The 24,964-nt window shown below is 39.1% G+C and overlaps 1 protein-coding gene across 1 annotated transcript in view; it reads right to left on the bottom strand.

Annotated features, from left to right (window-relative positions):
• Window positions 1-23,721, bottom strand: part of ANKRD50 (ankyrin repeat domain 50) — a 38,660-nt gene extending 14,939 nt beyond the window's left edge. The window contains exons 1-2 of the mRNA XM_009881399.1: window positions 23,151-23,721; window positions 125-354 (exon numbers count right to left, since the gene is read on the bottom strand). Coding sequence (XP_009879701.1) covers window positions 125-354; window positions 23,151-23,629 — 709 coding nt within the window. The 5' untranslated portion in view covers window positions 23,630-23,721. The remainder of the gene's footprint in view (window positions 1-124; window positions 355-23,150) is intronic.
• Window positions 23,722-24,964: the final 1,243 nt, after the last annotated feature.

The following is a 24,964-nucleotide window of genomic DNA, read 5'->3' as shown; positions in this document are numbered from 1 at the left end:
TTGTGACTGTCATTTTTTAGAACTAAGCATGCGTTAGAGCTTTCAGCCATCACCAAGGCTCTTGTAAATACTCCGGCCTCATTCCGGGTGCAGGTGACAAACACTTCCTATGCTCTGTACTCACCTGTAAACATTTTTGTAACAGCTTTACTCTGCTTGCGGGCAGAACACAGGAGGAGCAGCCAGGGAGGGAAGAACTCAAAGTGGCCAGCTAAAAGCTCCGCTATTGTTCCGGATAAACTTGTAGAAGTCTGTTCACCCTCGGAAACGTTACAGCCCTCGTCAACCGAATCTACGAGCAGGAAGAGGCTCTGCTGAGGCGGCTTCATTCCCAAGAGAGGCAGCAGAATGCACCTGAAAGGAACACAAAACAAAATCAGTATTTTAATACATTTAACAATACATTGATATCATATAGTCATTCAAGTTGAAGCTATTATCAACTTCAAATGCAAAGTTATTTTTAAAACAGTCTAAGGATTTTGTTTTAAACAGTTACCACAGAAAATACTGAGGTAGACTGAACTGAGATCGTTTGAACAGTCAGCGATGTAATTCTTGCTTAGGCAATATTACTTTTTAATGAACTTACCATTTATAACAATACTTTAAAACAATGTAATGTTGTTCAAGGCTGATTAGAAGACTTGGGGTAACGTTGCTTCACTAAGAAAGAAGCTACGTGGCCTAAAGTTTAAGAACTTCATTACTGTTGTCTCTGCCAGAGCTGTTAGTACTGCTTATCAGAAACTAACAGCGAGCAATAGTTGGTCATGAAACAAAAGTCTAAATAAAAGACACATGAAATAGCACAGCTCAAAGAGTTCAAGTCTGATCGAATAACAGTTTTACAAAGATCAGAATTTCTGCCACACCTTCACAAATGAAATGCAAAGCAATTTAATAGCAGACTGAGGCATTTGGTAATGACTTTGATGTAGTAGCTTTTATTTATATTGAAGTTGCTGACTTCCTATTACTGCAAAAAGATTATCTGCATCCTCGGGACGCTAGCATCTATACCAACACATCTGACTGTGCAGTTAAACTCAAATTTGCATGTATTGTTGCCAGCCTTAATGGTACTCCTTAAAAATATATCTAACTGCGCTTACATGCATCTTTAAATAGCTACTACATAACTGTCGTGCGTATATCCAGTATTTCCATGCTAGGCTACACCACTGTTTTCTGGGAAACTTCATAGTTATTTAGGCCCGTAAGTTTCACTGACTAAATTACCTTTCAACACATTTGGCAAGTAAACTTTGACTTCATAGTAAGAAGATTCAGAAAAGGAAACGAGGTGAGAAAAATATGTATCTAACAGTTTACTCTCTTGGGTAGATTTGTTATTTGCACATGTCCAAAAGGTGTACACATCATTAAGTGGTTTTTGTTTTACTCAAGACCATAATAACTTTTTTTCTTTTGTTTTACTGAACAGATTTATCTTCAGAAGACTTTGGTTAACGCATTACCTACCAAGCATTCAAAGTGGAAGAGTTAATTGTCTGCTAATGGAAGAGTGTAACCCACTTCAGAAATGACTCATAAGCCCTGTTAGTGGAAGGTTTGTTATTTTCTGGTTTTCTGACTAAGAAAAACGCAAAATAGAAAGAGTGGTGCACCTTTCATGTCCGGCAGTAACAGCAGAATCTAGCAGAGCAGACTAGGTGATCTATTACCTAGTCCCCAAAAGGTATAAAATACCCCCTTTATACCCCCAAAGGTATAAAAAAGGAAGTACAAAATACCTGTGTTCTGAAAGTATTCAGTATTAGCTGGATTTTAAATCCCTAACACTGCCCCCCCCACCTTTTTAGATGCATGACTACTGAGAATTCTTTGGTCCTTCCACAGCTAGTTACTCTTTCAGAAGATGCCTGAAGTACAACTAAAATCACTGTTCACTAATCTGGGAAGTTAAGCAGCTACCAATTTACAGAACAGGAAATTAAAGCAGCCATAAGGTTAAAATTACTTTCCTGAGTGATGCCAATCCCACAATGAAAGGAGGCAGTTGGAAATGACCACATTTTCCACTCCTTCCCCCACGAGAATGCTGCGTTGCCCCCTCAGCTATTTACGTCAAGGCATTTTCCCTGCAACGTTTCTTTTTCTATCAAAACTAATTTTCTTTTCACATAGTTCTCTATATGAAATTACTTTTTGAGTATGAATATTACTACATGATATGAAGAAATGGTAAGGGTATCTTAAATTAAGATCTCGCTTAAAAATCTGTGTGACCTGACAAAATGTTGTAGGAGCATCCAACAACGTTCTTGGGTCAGAATTTACCTGTTGGGAATACTACCAAGAAAAGTTAACCGTCATGTCTGGGAAACAGTCCCAAATCATTCTGCTTAATTCTTGCAGTACATAGCAGTTGGCTGTAGTAGGTCAAATCAAACGGTTCACCCTGCCTCCAAACAGGGTTGCAAGCAGACATCTAAGGCATAATGTAAGCACCGGGTAAGCGCTACACCACATTTTCCCAGAACTCTCAGGGACTACAGCAAACAGTGCTTCCAGGGACTTTTTTGAACCAGAGATTCAGTCTTTGCATTGAACACCCCTTAACTGACCACGCTTCCACAGGTTTGTCCAAGTCTTCCACAAACCCATTTAAGCCTCTGGCATCCAAACATCCCGTAGCAAGGCCTTTGTTACCCACTGCGTGAAAAAAAAAAAAATAATCACTTCCTTCTGTAGTTTTAGATCCAAAACATCCTTGTTTCATTTGATACCCTGTGCCGGAACGGACAGTGAGCAATTATGCCGTATTCACCTTCTCCATGCCATCTGTAATCTGACTTGTACCAGATTGATGGTGCTTCACAGAAAGCTATTCCACAGACCCTTGTCTCCCTGTGCTTTGCTTTTTTCCACTTCACAATACTTTTATTTCTGAATCTTAACTTAAATTCCACTAGGAAAAATATACACACATACATATACACATGCATATAAGAAATGACGCACAACGACTTCTCCCAGCTTACAGTAATATTATTAAAAGTGTGGCACTGACAAGACATTGATAAGTCTTTCTCTTAAAGTGCCCGTAGAAACCATTTGATAAAAATTCTGTTCTTCCAAGACGTTTTATATCTCTTGAGTTCAGAGTAGATGCCAAGTACCATCATAGTGAAACTTTTCAGAGATGGTAAGTGCTGTGCTAACTTGCCAGAAGTCACGTCATGTTTACCTCCATAACATGACTTAGTAATTCCACTCCCCTACAATTTCTTGCTTGCATAGGAAAGTTACATAAATCAACACGGAATTAACAATGTCTTAAAGTACTTCCGTAAATGGTGATTCATCTACAGATTGCTGTAACAGATTGCTTAATTTGCAGAGTGCCTCTCAAAAGATTAGAAGTTGATTTTCTTTACCTTCTGAAAGGATAACAGCTTTATCTTTATAACTTTTATGCTCAATACAGATATAAAAGTGGTTATCATTACAGAACATTTCCGAAATAGAAATCATGATTTAAAACAACAAAATTAATTAGTCAGTAAAAATACAAAATCTCTAGAGAAAACAGCACAATTAGGTATTTTAAATTACAGGATTCATTTTAATGGCAATGTAACGTAATGACTTATTTATGCAGAGCAAAGATGTTTTCCATGCTCTCTCGCAAATAAGAAGTCCTCAGGACAATGAACCGTCCCACAGAATTCTTCAGGATTGCTACTGAGTTGACTGAACCCACGCAAACACGATTTTCCACATATGGAAGGAATATATACAGACTATGCTGAAGTTCTGCTTATGATTATGCTTGAGATTTTTAGATTGGATCCACAAAAATACCAAGACACAACAGACCAAAGTAGAAAGATAGTGGCGTTGTCCAGAAGGGCTGAAAAGAGTCACAGTGGAATGCACATACTTGCTAAAAAAGGACAAAAGGAAAAGGCAAACACACACATCCCAAATAACAATTAATGAGCAGTTCCAGGAGCAAAAGAAGTTATAAATCCTAGTTTCTTGTAAAAGGGTTCCTCATATTTGATTGTCGCTGCTGTATAGGAAATTCAGTTATGTCCCCACCTAAATTGTTTGATGCCTGTTACAGTGTGAATGTAGTTTATCCCTAAAAGGACTCCCTTTTCTCTATCCAGCTGCCAGTGTTCAGTACTGACAAACACACAGAACAAGTGTATAAACCTCATCTCCTAAACAAGCCAGAAGAAGCAAGGAAAAAAAAAAAAAAAAGTAGTAAAAAACACACCAGTGCCCCCCCTCCATTTGTTAGAGTCCAAGTGCTGCTACTTTTAGCAAAACACAAAATACTTCAAATTTCATGACATAAATGACTGATTTGGAAATCTGCCTAACTACTACTACAACTCTTACCTTTCTTTTTCTACATCTGCACAACAATTCTTTAACCAACTGCATTTTGAGTCACCTTCTTGCCAAACAGTTATAGTTTAACACTAGTATTTCAGTTACAGCTGCCCATGCCCAAAAGAATCATCCCAGAGGTCTGCCTTGGGCATTTACAAACTCTGCTCTTTTCAAAGGAAGTTTGTAAAAAAGCAGACAATATCATTATCCCACACATAGCCTTCTTTGCTTTCTCCTCCTGCTTTTTTGCAAATGCTTCTATGCCAGAGTCCTTGAGGAAATTCACCAGCTATTTGTCATATACCTAATCCCTGAGTATTAAATTAGCCTCTTCCCCGCCTATTCCTTCCTTAATTATTGAGGAGTTAACCTTTCCTCCTCATTTTAAACTATGAAATGGCTCCAAGCATTTTTATTCAGAGGAAACAATCTCTGTCAGATACAGCTAGGGAGCCAGCTTCAGGATTCACACGGAAAGTGGGCACGCACCCTGCCCTCTTGCAAAGGTGGAACGCAAAACTGGTTTTGCACATGCAGACCAAAATTGTAACATTTTCACCACTTTTCCAAGCTTTGCTGCTACCTTCGCCAAGCCTGCGGTGAACCTTGGAACTGGTGTCAATGCCATCGGAGGGGTACGATGCTCCGAACAGCCATGGCCATGGAGAAGAACCCCCCCATTCCTCAGCCTGGCAGACTGCCAGCCCATGGAGCCCACTCTCTTCTACACCGGGCCAAGGCTACGGAACAGGTCAGGGACACACTTCTGCCCCCACACAAACTGCTTTGGGCTGGCTAGCAGGAAAGGAGCAGTATTACCCCCAAGCACCCAAGCCGCACATTTCAACTGCGGCTGATTTATGCCCAGATTTTGCACATGTTGTCCTCCTCTCCCACCCTGCCTGCGTAAAGTTTCCCTTATGTATCCAGAGAACGGCACTGTGCTGTGTGCTTCTTCTGGTCTGGACCATGTGCAACGTTATCACTCTGAATGTGGCTGCATTTTTTACTGTTGGATTGTCAGGTTGGAAAGAGCAATCTCTCACTGGCAGAGCTGCAAGTTAAAAAACACCACTACAGGACACGAGCACAAGAAAATAAGGGAAACATACCAAATCAATTTTTAAAAACAGTGCTGAGTGCTCCGAGTGATGTTTATTGCTGTCAGGTAGGGTTGCCCTTATGCTCCACTTCAGCTCATCTGTCTCCCCCACTCTGTTTTGGGGAGTTCTGAAATGTTAGGAAGTTGGCATTCTCCTGCTTGAGTTCACCAGCACCTCCCTGCCGAGATCCCTGCAGAATGTCTTCTTACCTAAAGACTATTTGCATTTCAAAAAGGAGAGCAATATTCACTGTTAGTGAGAGACTTCATATGTGATATGTACAATTAAGTTAATATTAATGCCACTACTCTGAGTCATAGGAAGCGGTAGTGCCAGTAGGCAATCACACAGAGTAACGGAAAATAGCTGCAAACTCCGTGGGGATTGTAATTCCTTGGAATTGAAGTAATTCCTTGAGGATTGTAAACATATGCTGAAAAAATGTATTCATAATACCTTGGAAGAATACATTTGGTGATTACTAGCAATATGGTGGAGCTGATCCACTGATATTGGCAATTGAGGTTACGTTGAGTTTTACCTGAATTTATTATTCTCTTGGAAAAAATTTGCCAAGAGAACCTCCTAAAGCATTCATCTTATATGAGAGAGACAACGCAGTGCCGTCCTCTGTATGAGGACCAAATCCCTCGTAGAGTTTACAAGGAAATTGCTTATTTGAACATTTGATCTGAAGAATTATTGAACATTAAAGCAACAGAGGAAATTGCCTATATATAGATATATGCACACATTGGATGGGTATCTTTATGAGTTTATATATAATGAGTTTAACAGTACCTAGTGTATAACAAAATGGACAATTCTTCAAACACTAAGCTCAATCTTCGGAAAAATCAAACAAGTATCATCCTTCTTATGGGTGGTTTACAAAATGATATATCACAGCAGTTTACCGTGTAATTTTTAAGACACTCATTTCCATTTATGTTGTATCAGAAAATGAAGTACATAGTGAAACTGCAAATATTTAAACTATATTTACATAAAGTTATAGTAAATTTGCCAGCAACATAAGACGTAGTGGGATTTTTGCCTAAAAATCACACACAGTCACCTAGCAAAGATCCTAACCAGTAAGTAGAAACCTTCAATTCCTCTGCCAGCTCTGAACCAGGTCTAGCAGAAGCTCCATCTTCCCCAGCCCACCACTGAGGGACATGCAGGGAAGGAGAAGGCTCTCTAGGACAGTTAAGAGCTGGAGGTGCTGCAGGACAGCCGAAGGGGAAGGAACTATATCATACAGGCATTACAGAGGGGAACCCAGGCCACTGCAAGATACCTAAGGACACAAATCTATACGCAATAGGGTTTCCACTACTTTCACTGTTCATGGAATAAACATAAAAGCTTTAAAATGTGTAAGAATGCAAAACTCGACATTTTTTTAATGATCTGTACTTAAAAAAATTCTCACAAGTGACAGCAAATACCCCACCTCGTGCCCCACTGCCTCACGGGCTTACAGGCACACGTTCATTTCTGTATTATAATAATCCAGGGGTTCCTCAGCAGAGTATAATCTGTTAAAGCGGGGTGCCCGTGTCCCCCCTCCCAGTTTCTAATTTGCGTTTAAAAGAATGAAGCCAGTGAAGATAAAGCTATGAAAGAATGTTAGAAGCTTCAGGAAGGACGGATACTTGCCATTAGCTGAATTTACCACTTCTGTTTTCCAAACTGTATATGGGGCATAAGTCACAGTAAAATAAGAAAAGGTAAATTTAACTTCTAATAAAATTGGCAACTCCTGCTGCTCAGCTGATGAAATATTACCCTCTTTCCAAGAAGACTTGCAGCAGCTGTACTCATACAGAAAGGAAAACCAGAGCATCTTTACAAATTACTTGCAGTACTGTTTGTAGATTAGGGAGTTTTACTTTGTCCTATGACAAGGCATTTATGTCTTATGGATGACTGACAGTAAACAGTTTATTTACCTGCCTCCTAAGGCATTCTGGCTAATGATGAAAAGGAAAATTCTAATGGTCAAGTCCAATAGCTGCTTTCTGTACAGCATCACCCCAATTCTAAGCACTATATACATGCGTAATACAGGCCTTTGCTTCTTACTAATGGCCCAGCTGCTCATTCTGGTAATAGCATCCTGAAAAACACACACACAGGACTCAACTAACAGTGGAAATATTCGAGAAATACAAACGCTGTGAAGCATAGACCACTTCTCCACTTAAAAAACTGCAAAATAAAACATCTGGCTAAGGGTGGCGAAAGCAAAGTGACCCAGTTTGATGTGTGCACACCTGTGTACACACCGTCAGATTTGATCAGGTCATTGAGGTACCCGTTCTGTAATTTTTCAACATGATAAAGTGTACTGCAACTGATTATGACTTTCTGACAAAGTGCAATACTGGAATTATGCACACTTGTGGACTAGAGCATAATACAGATTATTGTTTCTAGTAAATTATTTATTTACAGGCTGCACAGAAAGACAAACTGGCTCTAGCAGTTCTACCCAACTACAGCCAGTCTTATGAAGGAAGAGGCAAAAACCAGAAAAGAAAATAGAAAAAACCACCCCGAGACACCGTGAGAATCCCCTATTGGGAAAGCTCTACGTTCAGTACGTGGGTGTAAATTTAGGGTCTGGTGTTTTCAGAAGCGGTGAAATTAGAAACAGCAGGCAAGTCTTGTGCAATTCAGTACCTGGTTTGGCAATGTCTTGTAGCAACCTGAATTTTATCTGTAATTGTAAAGCAGACTTGCGGTCCCAGAAGGAGGGCACAAAAGCTAGCTCCAGGGCTCCAGGGCATCAGGCCAGACAACAGGGGAGTTTATCGTAGAACCAGTGCCATGGGTCGTGCGTACACAGAGCACGCCGGACCCCAGTGTATTCATTAGAGACCTCCTACTGTCTCATACAAGTATATAGGTGATTTTTGTCTATAAAACATTGCCAGTGGATATACAGGTGAATTAACTCAAACCCCCAGAAAATAGAAGCCTTACGAGCAAATATTTTGGTGTAATAGTTGGACTGCCTAGAACAGTTTGCAAACAACTCAGCTATTATCAAGGACAGACAACTGTAGCTGAAAACCACTTACACCTGCTACCATGAGCAGGTTGACTCTCTCTGAGTATTTTAAAATGGAATATATTTGCCATATGTGCTAACATATACAATATGTTCTAAACTACTCAGAGCCTGACATACAAAAGTCTGTGTCCCTACCAAAGGCAAAGAGGAGGAGAGTACAAGAAACAACGCAAACATTTTCCTGAACGCATACTATAAAATAGTAATTTATTCACACACACTCTCCCAGTTCTGTTTTTTAGTGATGGAGAGGTCATCTCATCCACTTCCCCACCTACAGCCGCATCAGCTCTACATCTGTCATCCCTGAGAGACACTAGTCTAGGCATTCCTAAAGACTTCCACTGATCAATACTCTGTGTCCCCAAGCAATCTATTCCAGTGTTTCAATATTCTTGAAATTGGGAAGTTTTCCCTTTTTAAAGGGAATAAAGATACTTCTTTTTCTTTCAAGTCCAAGTTTTCAGCCATCCTGATAAAGATAACCTGTCCTTTGAAGATTATCAGTAACAGTTCATAGGCTGAACAGTTTGAAAACATCTCACCTATTCTATGCTGTTGGTTTTTTTTTGTCTGGGCTGTTTTGCTGTAATCTTACTTCTTTGTTGTTAGTTTTAATTACGTTAGCTGACAGCAAAATGACTGTTTTTAAGAAAGGGCAACATACACAAGCATTGAACATTCAGCTTTTCCAGTGCTATCAGTTTTTCCTCCCCCACCAACACCTGGTGGATACTGCCTTTCTTCTGCTAACATACACATGGAATTATTTCTTATTACCAAACAAAATGCACCTTGCAGGAAATGTGAACACTGCACCTTGAACTTTCAGTTTTGCCCTTATTTTCCTATTACTCTTACTTTCATATTCAGTAGCTGACCTACTTTTTTTTTTTCTGCAGTCTTGCTCCTTGTGTTTAAGACATGAATGACGAGAAGCTCAGCTTCACTAAATTGGACATTTAATATACTGCTTTGATACTTCAGTGTTCTTTGCAGCTAATTCCTTTCTTTCATTACACTTGTCCTCACGAGATCTTACCCACAAATTAACTGACGTCAACAGTACCTCCAAGTCCACTGTTTTTAGTTTGTCCTTCTTTCTCCTTCTCTTCTAAACAACATGCGTTTAAGATCCTTTCATACTATCTCCAAAAGTTGTATTTCATGTTCTCTGCTGGTTCTTTCCAATCTGACTGAAGCAAATTTATGTCTTCCCACTAGCTATTTTCTCCTCTTCGACATTAGAAATATGGTCACTGACAGACTCCTGCTAATATCATGCTTTCTCAGCTGATGTTCATCTCTTAAGTGTTTTGTTATTAAAATTTTTCAACCATGCAGACATTACTGTCCAAATTCTATGCCTTGGATAATTCTATTTGATATCTTAAAGAGGCTTAGCTTACTTGACCTTGCTGGTTTGGTAGAGTAAAACATTTGCATTTTAGGAAAGACACGGTTTAGAGGTGTGGGAATCTCTCTTAGTTACTGACAATTACTATACTTTGCAAAAGCAGGTGAACTTTTAGATACACAAGATGGCCTAATAGGGTAATTGGTAGGAAGTTTTATTTACAGTCCATAAAACACAACACTTTTACCAACAAACCTGTAAGTAGATATCACACACAAACTATCACTGCATGTAGTGTATTTTCAGATTTTCCAGTGGCTTTAACTTCTTCAGTTTATTCTGGAACTACAAGCAAGCATAGGTTATACAAAGAAACTCCTAAACAAGCTGCTTTTTTTTTTTTTTTTTTTTTTTAAACATACCAGTTACACAAGTTATCCTGACAGATCTTTTAGAGCATTCAAATCAATCTTGACTGTGTACTAACATTTCCAGTTCTGCTTGTTTACCCCATACCTTTTTTCCATTAGTATAAAGACACCTGAGGCATTTGATTACCACCTCACTTATCTTCCTCTTTGTCCGCCCCATAACCCTGTATGAATAACCCTATTTCCTCTCCTCCTACACCCCCAGTTTTTGAGCTGTTGTCTAAGTTGCTGTTATTTATATTTACCCCTGGGATTTGTCATCCACCAGGTGTGTTTAATAGCTCTCTTTTATTACGGTAAAAAAAAAAAAAAAATTACTACTTTTCTTTGCATTAAGCATCAATTAAATTCTCATTGTTTGTTTCCACAACTCAATCTTTTTCTTAAAAAAGAAGGGAAAAAAATAAAAAGGAAAAAGGTAGGGGATGTCAAAGAAAGTACACTTTACATCAAAAGCCTCAGATGAAAGCATCGTATCAGACTGACTGAAAACTATTACTAGCTGAAATGAGAGAATTACCTACACTGCACCTTATTTTCCATATCTGTAGAGTTAGGATAATAACTTACTTTGTAAATATTCAGAAGTCTGTGGTTGAAATGCAACATATAGGAGTGGTGTACCACAATAAGAAAACTAACAAGTCTATATATGCAACAGAATGCATTAAAATCACGAAGTTAGTTTTAAATCATTTACGAAAGCAAAGGTACAGCAAAGTGAAATATATAGTCTTTTCAACTTTTCTTATTAACCACCTCATTCCTTAGCCATATAAAAATTAGTATTTATTTGTTAAACAAAAATAGATCTTCTTCTATACGCAGTGTTATCTGAACACATCAGCATACAACTGAATTGAAATTCTTGTCCCTTTACAGGCATTTGAATTTGTTGGTATTATTCTATGTTTTGGAGATAGACAAAATCTTTTTTTTTCTTCTGTCTCGATTTATGCAGAGCATAAACACAACTGAAGAAATAGACATTGCTTTCCATGTATACAATTGTATTTGTTGACATGAGAGAAATGCTAGCCACAAAAAAGAAACAACAAACCCCACCCCAGATAAGACAGGTAGAAAATTGCACTGAATACATTCAATTGTGTGGCTTTTGTCAGGCTATATTCCAGTTTACTGTCCAGCCAGCCCTACGTTCTATTATTCTATGACCACGTAACAAAAGACAATAGCATAATGAACATGCTACAAAACCAGTTACCATTATGAGTGCAGTTCAGTCTCACAGTCCCCAAATCAATTAGATTTTTCCTATGCATTTGATTCCAAAAGAAAAAAAACAACAACAACCCAAAACCAAGCAATAAAACATTACTGATTGGGAAGCACAAAGAAGAGGTGCCGCAGTGGCTATTTCAGCACTAAGCTGTTTCTTCAGAACAGGGGGTTCTCCAGTTGCCTGCCTGGAGGAACCAGCATAAACAACAATATACACTTTGAAATACTGATCATTCCCTCATCAAGTTGCTCTAAACCTGACTTTCTCATTTCTTGCACGTCATCACAAAGCATCCCACACTTCAACTGCTGAAGTGATTGCAGGATTATACTGTCCAACCTCATTTTCAGAAAATCCTCTGCTCAAATACCAGATGAAAAGCTCTTAAGATTTTACCTTAGTAGTCAAGCACTTAAGACAGCTTTCCTCCTATGTTTGCGTTACCACGTATCTTTTTCCATCTTATTTTCTCAAGTAAAAGGGACTATCCTAACCTTTAATTGCACTGTCTTAGTTGAAGAGGCAACAGATGGAGCAGCTTTCGTGTGTCCCATTCAAAATTACTCTCCCATACTCCCCAAAGTAGAATCCACAGCATATGTTCCTCGTGCATCGCTCTAGGTCCACATTAGTTACCTTGTGGTTTGGCGGGTTTTCTTTTCCTCCCCCAGCCCCAAGCAGATACACCTTCTCTTAATTTGACTGTAAATCTCCTATAGATCCTTTCTGTAACTTCTCTGTAATTTACTTTAAAAAACATTGTTAGGTTAGCACCATGTGAACCTGATTCTATTATCTTACGCCAGTAATGCATTTAGCTTTGGAACTGATTCTATAGCTTTATATTTAGTAAGATCTACTTTTAGCTTTAACTACAATAGAGCAAGTGACAGAAACTATGTTCTCCCCCCACCAATTTATACACGAAGTGTTTACTGTGGATGGCAACTTTAACATAAATTAAAATAGACGAGGTACTATGGAAAAAAGTATACCTGAAATCATAAAAATCAAACTTACTGTGAATTGGGGACTTTTCTTGTTTTATTCTCTAAGAGAAAGTAAGTGGAACAAAGCGGAAGCAAAGGAAGTGGCAAGACTCTCCAATACAAAATAAAGCAACTGAAACCAAACTGATGCATACAATTGTCAAAACAATGCAATAAACGTTTGGAAGGTTTACCAAATTGTTTCTAGACTAGTCAAAACTCACGCGTGTTGGTACCACTGCCATCACCTACAGCAGTGCAATACTGAGGCAACGTAACAGAAGAGCTTGTAACATTTCTCTTACTTAAACTCTTTGCATTGTTGACTACTCAAGTTTTCATCTGTTAGAGAAGGCAGAGTGAGTTGATATTCCTTTGCTAATTTAGAATCATATAGGACAGAATTTCTTCTATTGAGAATCAGCTGTACTTTACAGAGCTACAGAGCTTTTTTTCCAATGTCCTGTTGAACTCTATTTCATGAGAGTGTAGAAAAAGGATAGACAGCTTAGTGATTGTATCATGCTCACCATCACTGCAGGAGAGCTAATGTAGTTAAACCAAGATTTGTTAATTAACTGCTTTAAAATGGAAATCACACTGTAATCCCATTCTTAACAGTTTTTCCTCATGAGGTTCACTCATATCTGCCCATTACTGGCATCTCTACACTGCTGGAATTTTCCTTAACCACCTTAGAGCTTCTGAACAGTTTTGTTTCCTCCAGGACAACTCCATGATTCTTCAAATAACCTCAAACAAGATGCTGCCATGCCCACTTCCTCTACATCTCTTTTGTCTACTAAGATATCATGGACCTTTAGCACACAAGCTTGCATCTGTGCAGCCAGATGCTCATCTCCCCTTCTTTGCACCACTATTACCAACTTGTAGTACGTGACAAAGAAAACAAAACAAGAAAAAGACATTGTTGATGGGCCATGGACCAGAAGTCCACTCGCGTATGATCATTTACTCCCATTCTTCCTCCCGCTCCCATCAACTTAAACAACAGCATCCAAAACTGAGCCAAAAAATTTGATTGCCTTCTATCAACAGTAAAGACTTTTTGGTCCTTGCTTTGTGTGAAGGTATCTGCAAACATGCAACACAGAGAGGACTCTGATTGCAGTTGTTTTGCGCCTTTCACTTCATCTGCTATGTAAATTTCCCCATTGGCCTTCTTTTCTTGATCTCATTTTCAGTTCTTCTTTCATGCTATCCCATCATGTTTTGATGTCATCAAGTCTACCAGGAACCTACCCACCTACATTCTTTGCAGCATCTCCTCTGCCATACCTTGGAACACCTATATACAACTCAACCTTTATTTCAACATAATTATTTTCTTATATTTTTTCGCATCACACTTGCCTTTTTTCCTAATTATTTCTTTTTGAGCAGTGATGCTTCAATCATGAAGTGTTTCTGCATTAGCTATTTAAAACGTTCCTGCTCCTAGACAAATAGCAGATTTCTCACCATTCCCAGTGTATTGTACACATCATCACGCGGAAGAAACTGAAACCTCTTCGATGCATTGCTTCACTAACACTTTCAGGAGGTGATATTTCAATACTATCTTTTCTCAGTATATTAGACACACTAAGTCCTTTCTACTTCACAATCCGCCAAATCCTTTTCATTTTTTCATTAAAAAGGAAGAAAAGAAAAGAAACTTAAACCCTTGCACAAGCTATGGACATGTGCATGGAAAACTGGAGGGAAGGGGAATAATTAACAAGTGAGACTTGCTATGAAGCCCCATCTAACTAAACAGCTTATAGGAAAACCTGCAAGGTTTAAGACTGAGCCACATAGATTAAAGGCAAAATGTTAATGCCTATAGAAGCAGAAGACAAAAAGGTCTATGTAAGTTGTCATTATTAAAATGCCTTAGGGAAACTTTCTTATGGTAATTTAAACTGAAAAGGTTAAAACCTTAAATGGTATTATGTTCAGTCTGTATGCAGTGCTTCCATACAATGAAAAAAGAACATACAACTTGCTCTTGCAGAAACACTAACTGTTGCTATGTGACCCGTTAACTCCACAGATTTAAGGGAAAAGCCTAAAGAGAAACATGCCACAAAGTACTTAAGCTTCAGGCAACGCTCAACTTTCTAATAGTCCACAAAGCACCAGAACACAGCGCTTTCTATGAAACCTAGTGTCAGTTAAAAGTCTAAAGCATCAGTTACACGGTACATGTATATACTAGGAATCAGAAGCTCCAGAGTCAAGATGCTCTCACAAGAGCGAGTTTATGAAATACCAATTTACCTTCTGCAACTTCACTTTCACTGAGCTGGAAATACAAGCTGAGTTGGCAGATTCTTTTTAACCTCTCGCGCATGCTCTTACAAAAAGAGTTTCTCGCCTCACCCGTGAATTGGTATGACTTTCAGTCAGTGTCCTGCCTCTATCATTTTTGAGCATAAAATAAATCACATTACTGAATACTTAAAATGCAGACAAATGTTGTATTTACTAGGTCTCCATACTATACATGACAAATATGTAAATACTTATAAATTAACAGACCCATAACCACACAAAGGTGAACGTCAGCACAGAAACTGTACTCTTAATTACTTGAATTGTTGCAACTAGTAAGCTACATAGAGGAAAAGCAGCATTTTGCCACGCATTTAGCATTAATACTGTAGTTGCTCACATCTTCACAGTACACCACCACACGAGAGACGGTATTAAGGTTCAGTGCAATGCATTTTTTGTACTGTTCCTTACTCCTTTCATACAGACTGTCTTGTTCACCATTTTTCTGCATTAGATCTCAAAAGATCTTTTGATCTTGCAGATATCGGCTTACATGTAGCTGATTCCTATGAAGAGTCGTAAAAGGCTTTGTGCTGTGAAGTCTGTCTGCTATTTTTAATATTTTATGTTTCTCGCTACACAGTCACTAAGTGTAAGTCTCCACGGTATGAAGGTCAATCTCCTACGGAGCTTAAGACTGGTAAACCATCCAGTCTTTCTGATGAAATCTATAGGAGTAAACATTTTTAAATTAAAAAGTACCTCAGCCCCCTCATGTTGAAGGTACCTACTTTAGACACAAACTTTCTTCACCAGAAATGCAACACTAAAAGCAAACTGTAATTCTTCCATTGATTGAGTACATAGTACTGTCAGTGAGAAGAAGTCAGGTGCTCCTTATGTTTTGGCATGGCTCCATTTGACAGTCTTAAGTTTTTCAAAACGCAGAGAGACTTAAATCCTTTCACGAATGCAGCCTTAAATCACACAGAATTGAGCGCTTGTCATTCCAACACCCAGCTTCTGTGGAATCTCAAATTGAGACAGAAGACTACATGGGAGAGACCACCGAGAACCTCCCTTGCTAGAGCACTGCTTGCGCTTCTCCTTTGGCATGCTGTAGGTGCTGAAATCTTGAAGAACCCATCAATGCACCACAGGAAGTCTACAAAAAGATACCGAACACAAACCAACTTGCTTTTAATTGAAAATGGTTGGGACTCCTACTAAAAGCAGAATTCAGTCTTGTACCAGATCAAGCTCCTCCGGGCTAGGATCCAACTAGCTTCAGGATTGTAGTCGAGCATAAGTGAAAGATGTAGGAATGGACAAAATTCTGGGCAAGTACAGTAGAATGTTGCATATTTACATCTCTAAAATGTTGCAAAGAAAAATTCCCTTTAGATACAGAAAACCTCCTTTAGCTAAGGGATTTTTTTTCATGTCACATTCTTAGGCATGACCTCTGAGGAAAGACCAACAAGTTGGAATTATTTAATTTAAAGATGAGATGAAAGAGAATAAAGCAGTGTTCAAATATGTAAAAGGTTGTCCCAAAAAGGAAAAAAAGAATCTATTCTCCACATCTCTGCAGAACACCGAAAGTAGTAACAAGCTTAGATTGTAGCAAGAAAAAAACCTCAGGTTAGACATATGGAATGTGAAGCCTAAGAGCAGATGAAGCAAGCATCTCTCAGAAACAGACTTTGTTTCTTCTGCCTGGGGAAGGAGATGGTGCACTTGATTTTCTGAGGTCCCCTTCCAACCTTCTCTCTCGAGGTCGGAATCAGTCACTCGGACATCTGAACTTTACATGTGGTACATGAATAAACACACAGGAAATTTAACAACTTTCTATTTTAAAGGGTCCTGTAAATGATGAATCTTCATTCAGATCTTTCTTCACATGAAACAGGACACAGTCTGTGGCTTTGAGTCTACCATTTATAGTTCTACTAAATCAGAGAGTCTGACAAGATCTATGTTCACACCCTCCTCGTAACCATTGCAAAGCCACAGCTACCAAGATTGTACTGGAGTTGCAGGAGGATAGGGAAAGGCTGTTTAGCAGCCCTTTCCAGAAGAAAGGAGAAAATTAGAGAAGATGATGTAGATCGCTTCCAGTCTTTGAGATTTGGGTGAGAAAAGTCAAGGCATTTCTTTTATAGAAAAGATTAATACTGAATTACTAATGTCTTATAGAATGAATTGATAGAAATCCCAGCAGCTTTTGAGTTTCCAGTAGCCCAAGCTCAGGCATCTGTAACTGACTCCAACGTGCTGCCTCTCATTGTATCTTTTATTTCAATCCCTCCTAAGCTCATGGTAAAAACAGACTTTTATTAAATGTATTTTGTTAAAAAAAATAAATATAGAAGCAAGAGAAAAGTAGTATCACATGCTACCACCTCACCCTTCCAGAACAAAATTAATGCTGCTTATTTTCACAGAACTTTGGGCGCCGCAAACAGCAGCGGAAGCATATACTGTGGTTAATTCACAAGCAAGGAAAACTCAAAGTTTGTAGGGTAAAGTATCAAGGACTAACCCCATGAAAGTCAGGATACTCTAATTAATCTCTGGCCTCAGCCATTAAAGTGGATTTGAAACTTTCTGTTAGCCAAAGACAACGCAAAAGTAAAGGGGGGGGGGGGGGCAAAAGAACTAAAGAGGAGTTGGCCTTCAACTTCTCAGATTTACTCCAAAAAACACTTAAGTTTTGGCAGTTAAGAACAACTACTCCAAAACTCTGAAAAGCTCACTAATTAATTGTTCAATAAAGCCTACACAATCCATGATAATGTTAATTATATTACTGGCTTCAAAGATCATACACGGAGTTCTAAAAAGAACAGCTTCTTCGCATGTCATCTGCTATTGCATACAACTCAAATTCTACACTTGTTCCTTCATCAATGCGAAATAAATGGCAAGAAAAATGGCATTTCAGTACCACAGATTAAAGTCCCCCAACAACCACCACAGAATATTTGCTGAACAAATCTGTGGTTTTTCTACACTGTCAGACAAACAATCCAGAACTTGAAATAAAACTCATTTCCCCTTATCACTTAGGTAAGGGTAAAAGCTCTCTCAATCACCTGCAATTTGCAATTTTCTGATGATACACCACTCTTGAGGGAAACAGAAGAAAAAAGAAAAAAAAAAATTAGTAGCATGGAAAGCCAATACAGGTGTAGAGCTGGGGGGGGGGCATGCTTGTTAGCATTGGTTGACAATCCTAGTTTGGGTTTTTTTTTAACTCTGAATTCTGCTGTTTATGAGATCTCCATCATATTGCCAAACATGAAACACCAGAGGCTCAATCCTTTGGAGTTCCCTCCAAAAAGGTAAAAGTAACTTTACATAGATAACAGCTATTGGCACAAGATTTGTTGTACTTAAATGCTGTCCAAAGGAATGACTCATACAAGGCAGCTTTCAATTTTAATCAACATAAACCCCTGCTTCAAACTTGCAGTCAGCGTAAAACCTTACACGACCTCTCACACTTTTTACAGTCAAATCTACAGATATTTGCATATTCTAAAGAACTATAAAGCTGCTTTACTTTTTATATCAATTAACATTATTGGTCACGTTCCATTACGATGCAAATCTGTTGTGCACAAAGAAACATAGGAACTATGTACCACAGATGCTTAGTACAGCTTCACAGAGCACCCCGCTGTGAGAAACTGCAACACCCAAAATTTCTTTATTGCCATTATTTTAAAGGCTTGGGTGTGGATGCCTCTTGTCACCTGTCCAGCTTAGTTAACTCTCTGGGATTTCCCTTTTCAAATATGAGTAGCAGAGGTCAGGAGTTAGAAGAAAAGCTGTGATTGTCTGGGAACCTGCAAAAGGAACCATCACACTGAATTTAGCACGAGCGTGCACAGGAAAAGAAATAAATCTGGTGTCCCCTTAAGTTCTGGGGCATGGTTTCCACTATATTCACCTTTAGTAAAGAAGATGTAACATCAGCTTCTATGAAGCACTTATACGATCACAAATTTGTTCGGCAGCTTCCCCCCCCTTTTAAACTGTTCTTTTCTTGGGTCCCTACTGCTAAGGGACAACTACTTGCACTACTTGCAATTTCAGCAATGTGAATAAGTGGAAATCTGAATTCATAGCTTCATCTTTCATAGAATCATAGAATGGGTTAGGTTGGAAAGGACCTTGAAGATCATCGAGTTCCAACCCCCCTGCCATGGGCAGGGACACCTCCCACTAGACCAGGCTGCCCAAGGCCACGTCCAGCCTGGCCTTGAACACCTCCAGGGATGGGGCCTCAACAACCTCTCTGGGCAACCTGTTCCAGTGCCTTACCACCCTTAAAGCGAAAAACTTCTTCCTAATGTTTAATCTAAACCTGCCCTCTTCCAGTTTAAAGCCAATAAAAATCCCCCAATAAAAATCTTCTTGACCTGACCATCTTACATTGAAGTAATTGTATTAGAAACACTTCAGTAATAAAGTTTCAGGACACTTCACAAATAAAAAACACTTGAACATCATTGACCATAATTCAATATGTAAGAAATAAGCATGTGAAAAATCTCACAAGATTTGAAGTTTCTTGAAAAGACATGCAGAAGACAGCAAGAAACTACTCTGCGAGTGATAGCAAAGCAGCTCCATCTGCACCAACCTGCTGGGAGATGTGGAAAATCACCTTTTTTGCTTTATTTATTTATTAATTTCATCAATTCACCCAAGCAAAAGTCAAATTTTGCTTTAAGTTTGTACTAGACCAACGCACACTGAAAGCGAGTTTAGTGAAAGCTTAAAAACATGTTACTTAACAGACATGTTTCATGGAAGTTCTCTGAAACTGACTCAGGACCTCTGGTCACAGAAGTCTTTCAAACTCAGAGCAATGGATGCAAAAGAAATCAACACTGCAGGGTAAAACAGGGCTACGCTTCCAGTAATGTCCACTTTCTGGGCTGTGAATTAGCCAAGCTCTGCTTTCCACCACTGATCCTAACTGTAGCACAACAGGTGGGAATTATGTGCCTTCCCCTATTGTCTGAAGGTGTTTAACGTCATCTCCTTTGTCTGAAAAACATAAACCAGGATCGTAAGCGTAAATGTCTTTTTATAGCCTAGTTTGCACAAATTTCAGTATGATCCATGGGTTTGTATCATAGTCCTCTATGTCCTCATGGCCTTGGATAACAGATAGCCACTTGTATTCCCACCAATTGCTGGAAATATAAATTCACTGCAGCAAAGCCAAAACCAACCCCCATTCATAATCCTACAGAGAGTATTGCAAAATTTGGGTTATTCCGATTTTGTCTTTTCTATTCAAATAGGGAAGTATAGCCTAATAGACCTTTTCAATTAAAATCTTCCAGTTTAACACATAATTTCTTCTTACTTTTGGAGTTTGTAACACTCTCTGCTGTTTCCTTTATGCTTTCTGCTTCACTTTCACCTAAAATTTGAATGTGACGCTTCAGCTCTCTCCCTTACGTTTAAGACTGCTTTCTGCTCCAGTACTGCATGGGTGAGAAGAAAAGCGCCTCAGAAGCGGTGCTGTAGGTAGCAGTTCTTTCTCTCAGCTGTCAGTGCAGCAACAAATGCTTGTTAAATACATTTGTATAGATCAGCCCTTCCGGCTCTTCAAATCTGCAAGACTTTTTAGGGCATGTTAAGATTATACATACATGAGAAATTTTTAAGAGAAGACATTCAAACAGGAGGAGAAAAGTCTTAACTCTCCGGGTCATCACTGGCACATGCATCACTATGACCATCAGGGTTGCTGAAAACCTACTTAAAAACGTTCTTCAGAAAAAGATTCACCATTTTAACTAATGGACTTTATATTGTTTATGAACTGGCATGCTACAAGGCATCTGAAAGTTTCTCTTACTATTTCTAGGACAATTAGCATGAAAATAGAATGGTGTAATCTTGTTTAGCACTTAGGTGTCTTTCCATTTTAGGCCATAGCTGGGTCTGGAGCAGCCATGCAAAGCAGAGCAAGAATTTAACAGTGCCTTTAAAGAAAGATCATCCCCCTCTTCTACTGAATAAAGAAAATTAAGATAAAAATCAACGGAGCATCGAGATGAGAGCTTTATGCTGTTTGAGTGACTTTGCACAATGCAAAAGGCAATCAGCTGATTGTTAAGTCTTCCTAGAACGCATTTCACATTACAACAACTTCCACTTAACAGAAAGCATATATAAACACACCAGACCAGAACACTGAAGTGCTTAATAATCAATCTTAGAAACCACAAAAAATACTAACTTATATTTTTGTTAAACATTTCTTGCATGCTTTATATAATAACTAAAGTTTAATTAACAAACGCTCCAAGTGTTTGATGGTGGGAAGGGGGTTGCCAAGTTCCTCTTGTTTGTGGACAGTGATTGCATCCTACAGGCAGCAGAACAAGCTCACAGTACTGCTGTCAACAACCACCTCCTGGTCCCCTGCCACAGTACTGAAAACTTATATTCCCAGTACAGCACCTTGTCTCTAACACCTCATCTCCCTTAAATCTGAAATATGAGAATGAAAACTATCTACCACAGCTGCTTTTGAAAGCAGGAGATCAGGGTAGGTGGGCAGCAAGGGAATACATGCACGCCTCCCCCCAGACTTATCTAAAAAGCTGAGTCTGACTCACAAGTATCTTTTATATTTCTATATTGTCTAAAGACATTTAACTAACTTCTGTTCTTCAGAGTAAGGCAATCACGTTTAGAACAGAGGAAGGATTCCAGCTCTTAGAGAGAACTTGCCTGTACTAAATTAGTAAGATTTCCTTGTAATAGACTTTTAACCATAAACGGGCTCTTACTCACCAGTTTAAAAGACTGCCTAAAGCTAGATGGCCAGTCTACTATTCCATTTATAGACGATGAACTTCACCCAATTTTTAGCCATCGGAAATTGAGAGCTTAATACTTCAGAAATTAGGACCTTAACAGCTGCTAGAAGTTGCATCTTCACTTAGCAACAAACAAAAAAAATCCAGAATTAGTCTTGGTTTAGACTATCTGTTTTAAGACACTACACTGACAACAACGTAGACATGCATCCTGTTTATTCAGCAGGCAAGGACGTAACAGCCATCAGAACTGGAAGGCTCTTTTACAGCACCATGACCATATGAGCAAGCAGTACAGTTCAACCTCAGTCCTTGTTTACTGGGTCTTAGTAGGTGGGAGAGGGGGGTGGGGGGTCTACAGAGAAGAAAAAAAAAAAAAAAAAAGAGATGAATTTTTTTTTTTATACTGCAAACATTATCCAATAAACCCTTAAGTACCACACAAAGTTATGTCACCACACAATACTAAAGGACTTAAGTTTAACTAGTATTCCAGGAAACTTTTACACTGTAAACACAATCAACTGAAGCTCTGTTGCTAGAGACAAGCCTTATCTTTTCCAAATTTTCCTTCATTGTGACCCAAAGGAATAAAGACCAATACATGCATGCTTGTGCAGGCTGTGCTGAAGATAACATATTGTTCTAAGTGATCTATGGATATACACTCTCTCATACACATTAGTATCCTTATAGAAACAAAATTCTCAGTGACATACCGAAGAGACTTTGGTTTGCTAGGGAAGACTAAGTAAAAAAAAATAAATATCTCATTCAGCTTAGATAGCTGACAAGCCTTCCAAGGGGCAGGGTAAACTTGGTAAGTTTCTGATCCACTCAACACTTTGGAGTACTTACTTTGTAAGGAGCAATAAAGATTTGACAGAATCTGCGCATATTGTAAGAAGCAACTGAAGGAGTTAATTGACATTTTCCTACCACATACTTTGAGACAAACATAAAACTGATGTGCTGGATCAGACCCAGAGATCCATTAGTCCAGTTTCCTCTTAGACAGAGCACAATATTGGAAGCTTTTGCGAGTGTCCCATAAATTCTGTTTCAGGTCTATGAAGGACAACTGCCCTACCTTTATGGCACACAAAAGCAACTGACTAGGTATCTCCACTCTTAAGTAAGTTAAATTCTTTCCAAAACATTGGTTACAACTGAGATGTATTGATATACAAATGTAAATAAACTCACTATTAATAATAAACTTTGTTTACAAAGTAAGTATTTATTTATGTCAGCTGTAAGGACAAACTTAGATTTTTCCAGGGTAGGTCTGCAAGCTGTGACAGAGATAAGCCATGAAACAAACATGTTTTAAAACGTCGCGGACTCTTTGGAAGGAAGACCTAAACAGAAGCAAGCATTTTTTTAATTTGGGTTTTATTTTAAATAGGGGTTTTTAAAATTTGTTTTTACCTTTTAAATGCTTCAGCAGGGTTCCTCTCACATTCCCCGGGTTGCAAGAGACTTTGAATAGCAGGATCTCTTAGTTTGTCCTCATATCCCTGGATCAGTCCACTGCGGCAGATTTGTGTAACTAAACCTCTAATAAACCCTCCAACACAGAGGGTGTCAGAGTCTTGGGCCCTGCAGAAATGGAAGGCTAGAGCCTGACGATGTAAGCCTCTTTGTAGGTTTGCAGGTGAGCTTGGCCACAGTAGCTCAGTACAGAGGGCCGTCTTCCCACTACCGGGCCCTCCTACCAACAATACACCCCAGGCAGCTCCTTTCCCAGAGACAGCACCAGTATTATTGCCAGAATTCACTACAAGAGATGGTTTGTTGGCAGCACTACTGCTGCAGTTAGCTTTCTCCTGGAGGCAGTGCTGAAGCTTGTGGAAAACCCATTCCCTACAGTAAAACTGCTTTCCCTGCAGCAAGCTGGTTTGAGCCATTTTACAAAGCTTCTTCTCTTGGATTTGTCATAAGCAGCAGTACACCTTCAACATCTCAGAGTAGGGAGACACGCATTCATCTTGCGCAGAAAAGTCTTCTGCACAGAACTTGACAGAGGTTATGGTCATCAGTTAGCCTTTCTCATAACACTTAACAGCCTCTTCTCAGGAAGGGTGTCAATCCATTTGTATGCTTTATTATGATTAGCGTAACACAATCACAGTTCAGCTGACATCATGAAGCGGTGTTTGATACCAATGCTCAACAATACTTCTCATATGGCTCAAAAGTTCACACAGCTCCATGGCTGCATCTGTAGTTTACGCAGTTGTGTGTGTTCCCAGTACACAGGGGAGACAATACATCTGGAAAAACTGAGGGAAAGCCAACTTTTCAGTGTATACTAAATGCCTTTCAACTCCAGGCATTAATCTCTCTGGATATACATCCAGAAAAAGCTGTCCATAATAAAACGTTCCTTCTGGGAATTTTATAAAGAAAGCGATTTTTCTTCAGAGTACTATATACATACCACAAATGTGGATAAGTACCACTTGCTAAGAAACAGTCAGTCTGGACAGCGAGCTTTGCAGACTTCATACATCTGGGCGAGTGTCTGAGAAGTGCTTCAGATTATGGTTTCTTACGCAGTATAGACGACAGGGAAAAAAAATATGTTTACAGCTTCTTATTTCAATACATTTGTAAGCGTCTTCTTCGGGAACTTGGATTCTTACTGAACCTGTTCTCAGGTATCTTAATCGCAAGATGTCAGAAGAGACAACATCTTCCCCTAGAGCTCTGAAATAAAGAAGACAGCACTTTTAACCCTACATGCAAGTCATAATTCAGTCAATTGCAAATGCAGACAACAAAGAGTAAAGTCAAGGGCTCTTATTCTTTATTTTTGCTTACACTATTAAATCAAATTAATCTAAAAAGCTGTTTTAAAGAAATTTGTTACAAAGTAAGATTAGACGCACGTTAAAAAAAAACACAAACCAAACAAAAAACAGATATGACAGTGGCCTCAAAACCACAGGAGCAATCAGCCTTGCATTTTCTCCCGAGGAGAACGGAACATACCCCTTCATCCGAGAAACATTCTTCCTCACAAGCCTTCATCACCCAATTCTCTCTTCACCCCATTTTTCTACTGCCGGCTATGGGCTTTAGGGGTGGGGTTGGTTTATTTTTTTGAAGTTTATTTTACAAGGGAGAGCTGCCGGCGGCTTTCCGCACACTTCTTTGTTCCCGGCTGGCCGGCAGCGGGGCGCCCGGGCCCCCCTCCCCTCTCTCCCCCCGGGTCAGGCTTCCGCCGCCCCCCTCGCCCT

Source organism: Charadrius vociferus, unplaced genomic scaffold (assembly GCF_000708025.1).
Source record: "Charadrius vociferus isolate BGI_N301 unplaced genomic scaffold, ASM70802v2 scaffold380, whole genome shotgun sequence".
NCBI classification, from domain to species: domain Eukaryota; kingdom Metazoa; phylum Chordata; class Aves; order Charadriiformes; family Charadriidae; genus Charadrius; species Charadrius vociferus.
The sequence above is the reverse complement of the archived record's forward strand: the minus strand, read 5'-3'. Positions and strand labels throughout refer to the sequence as shown.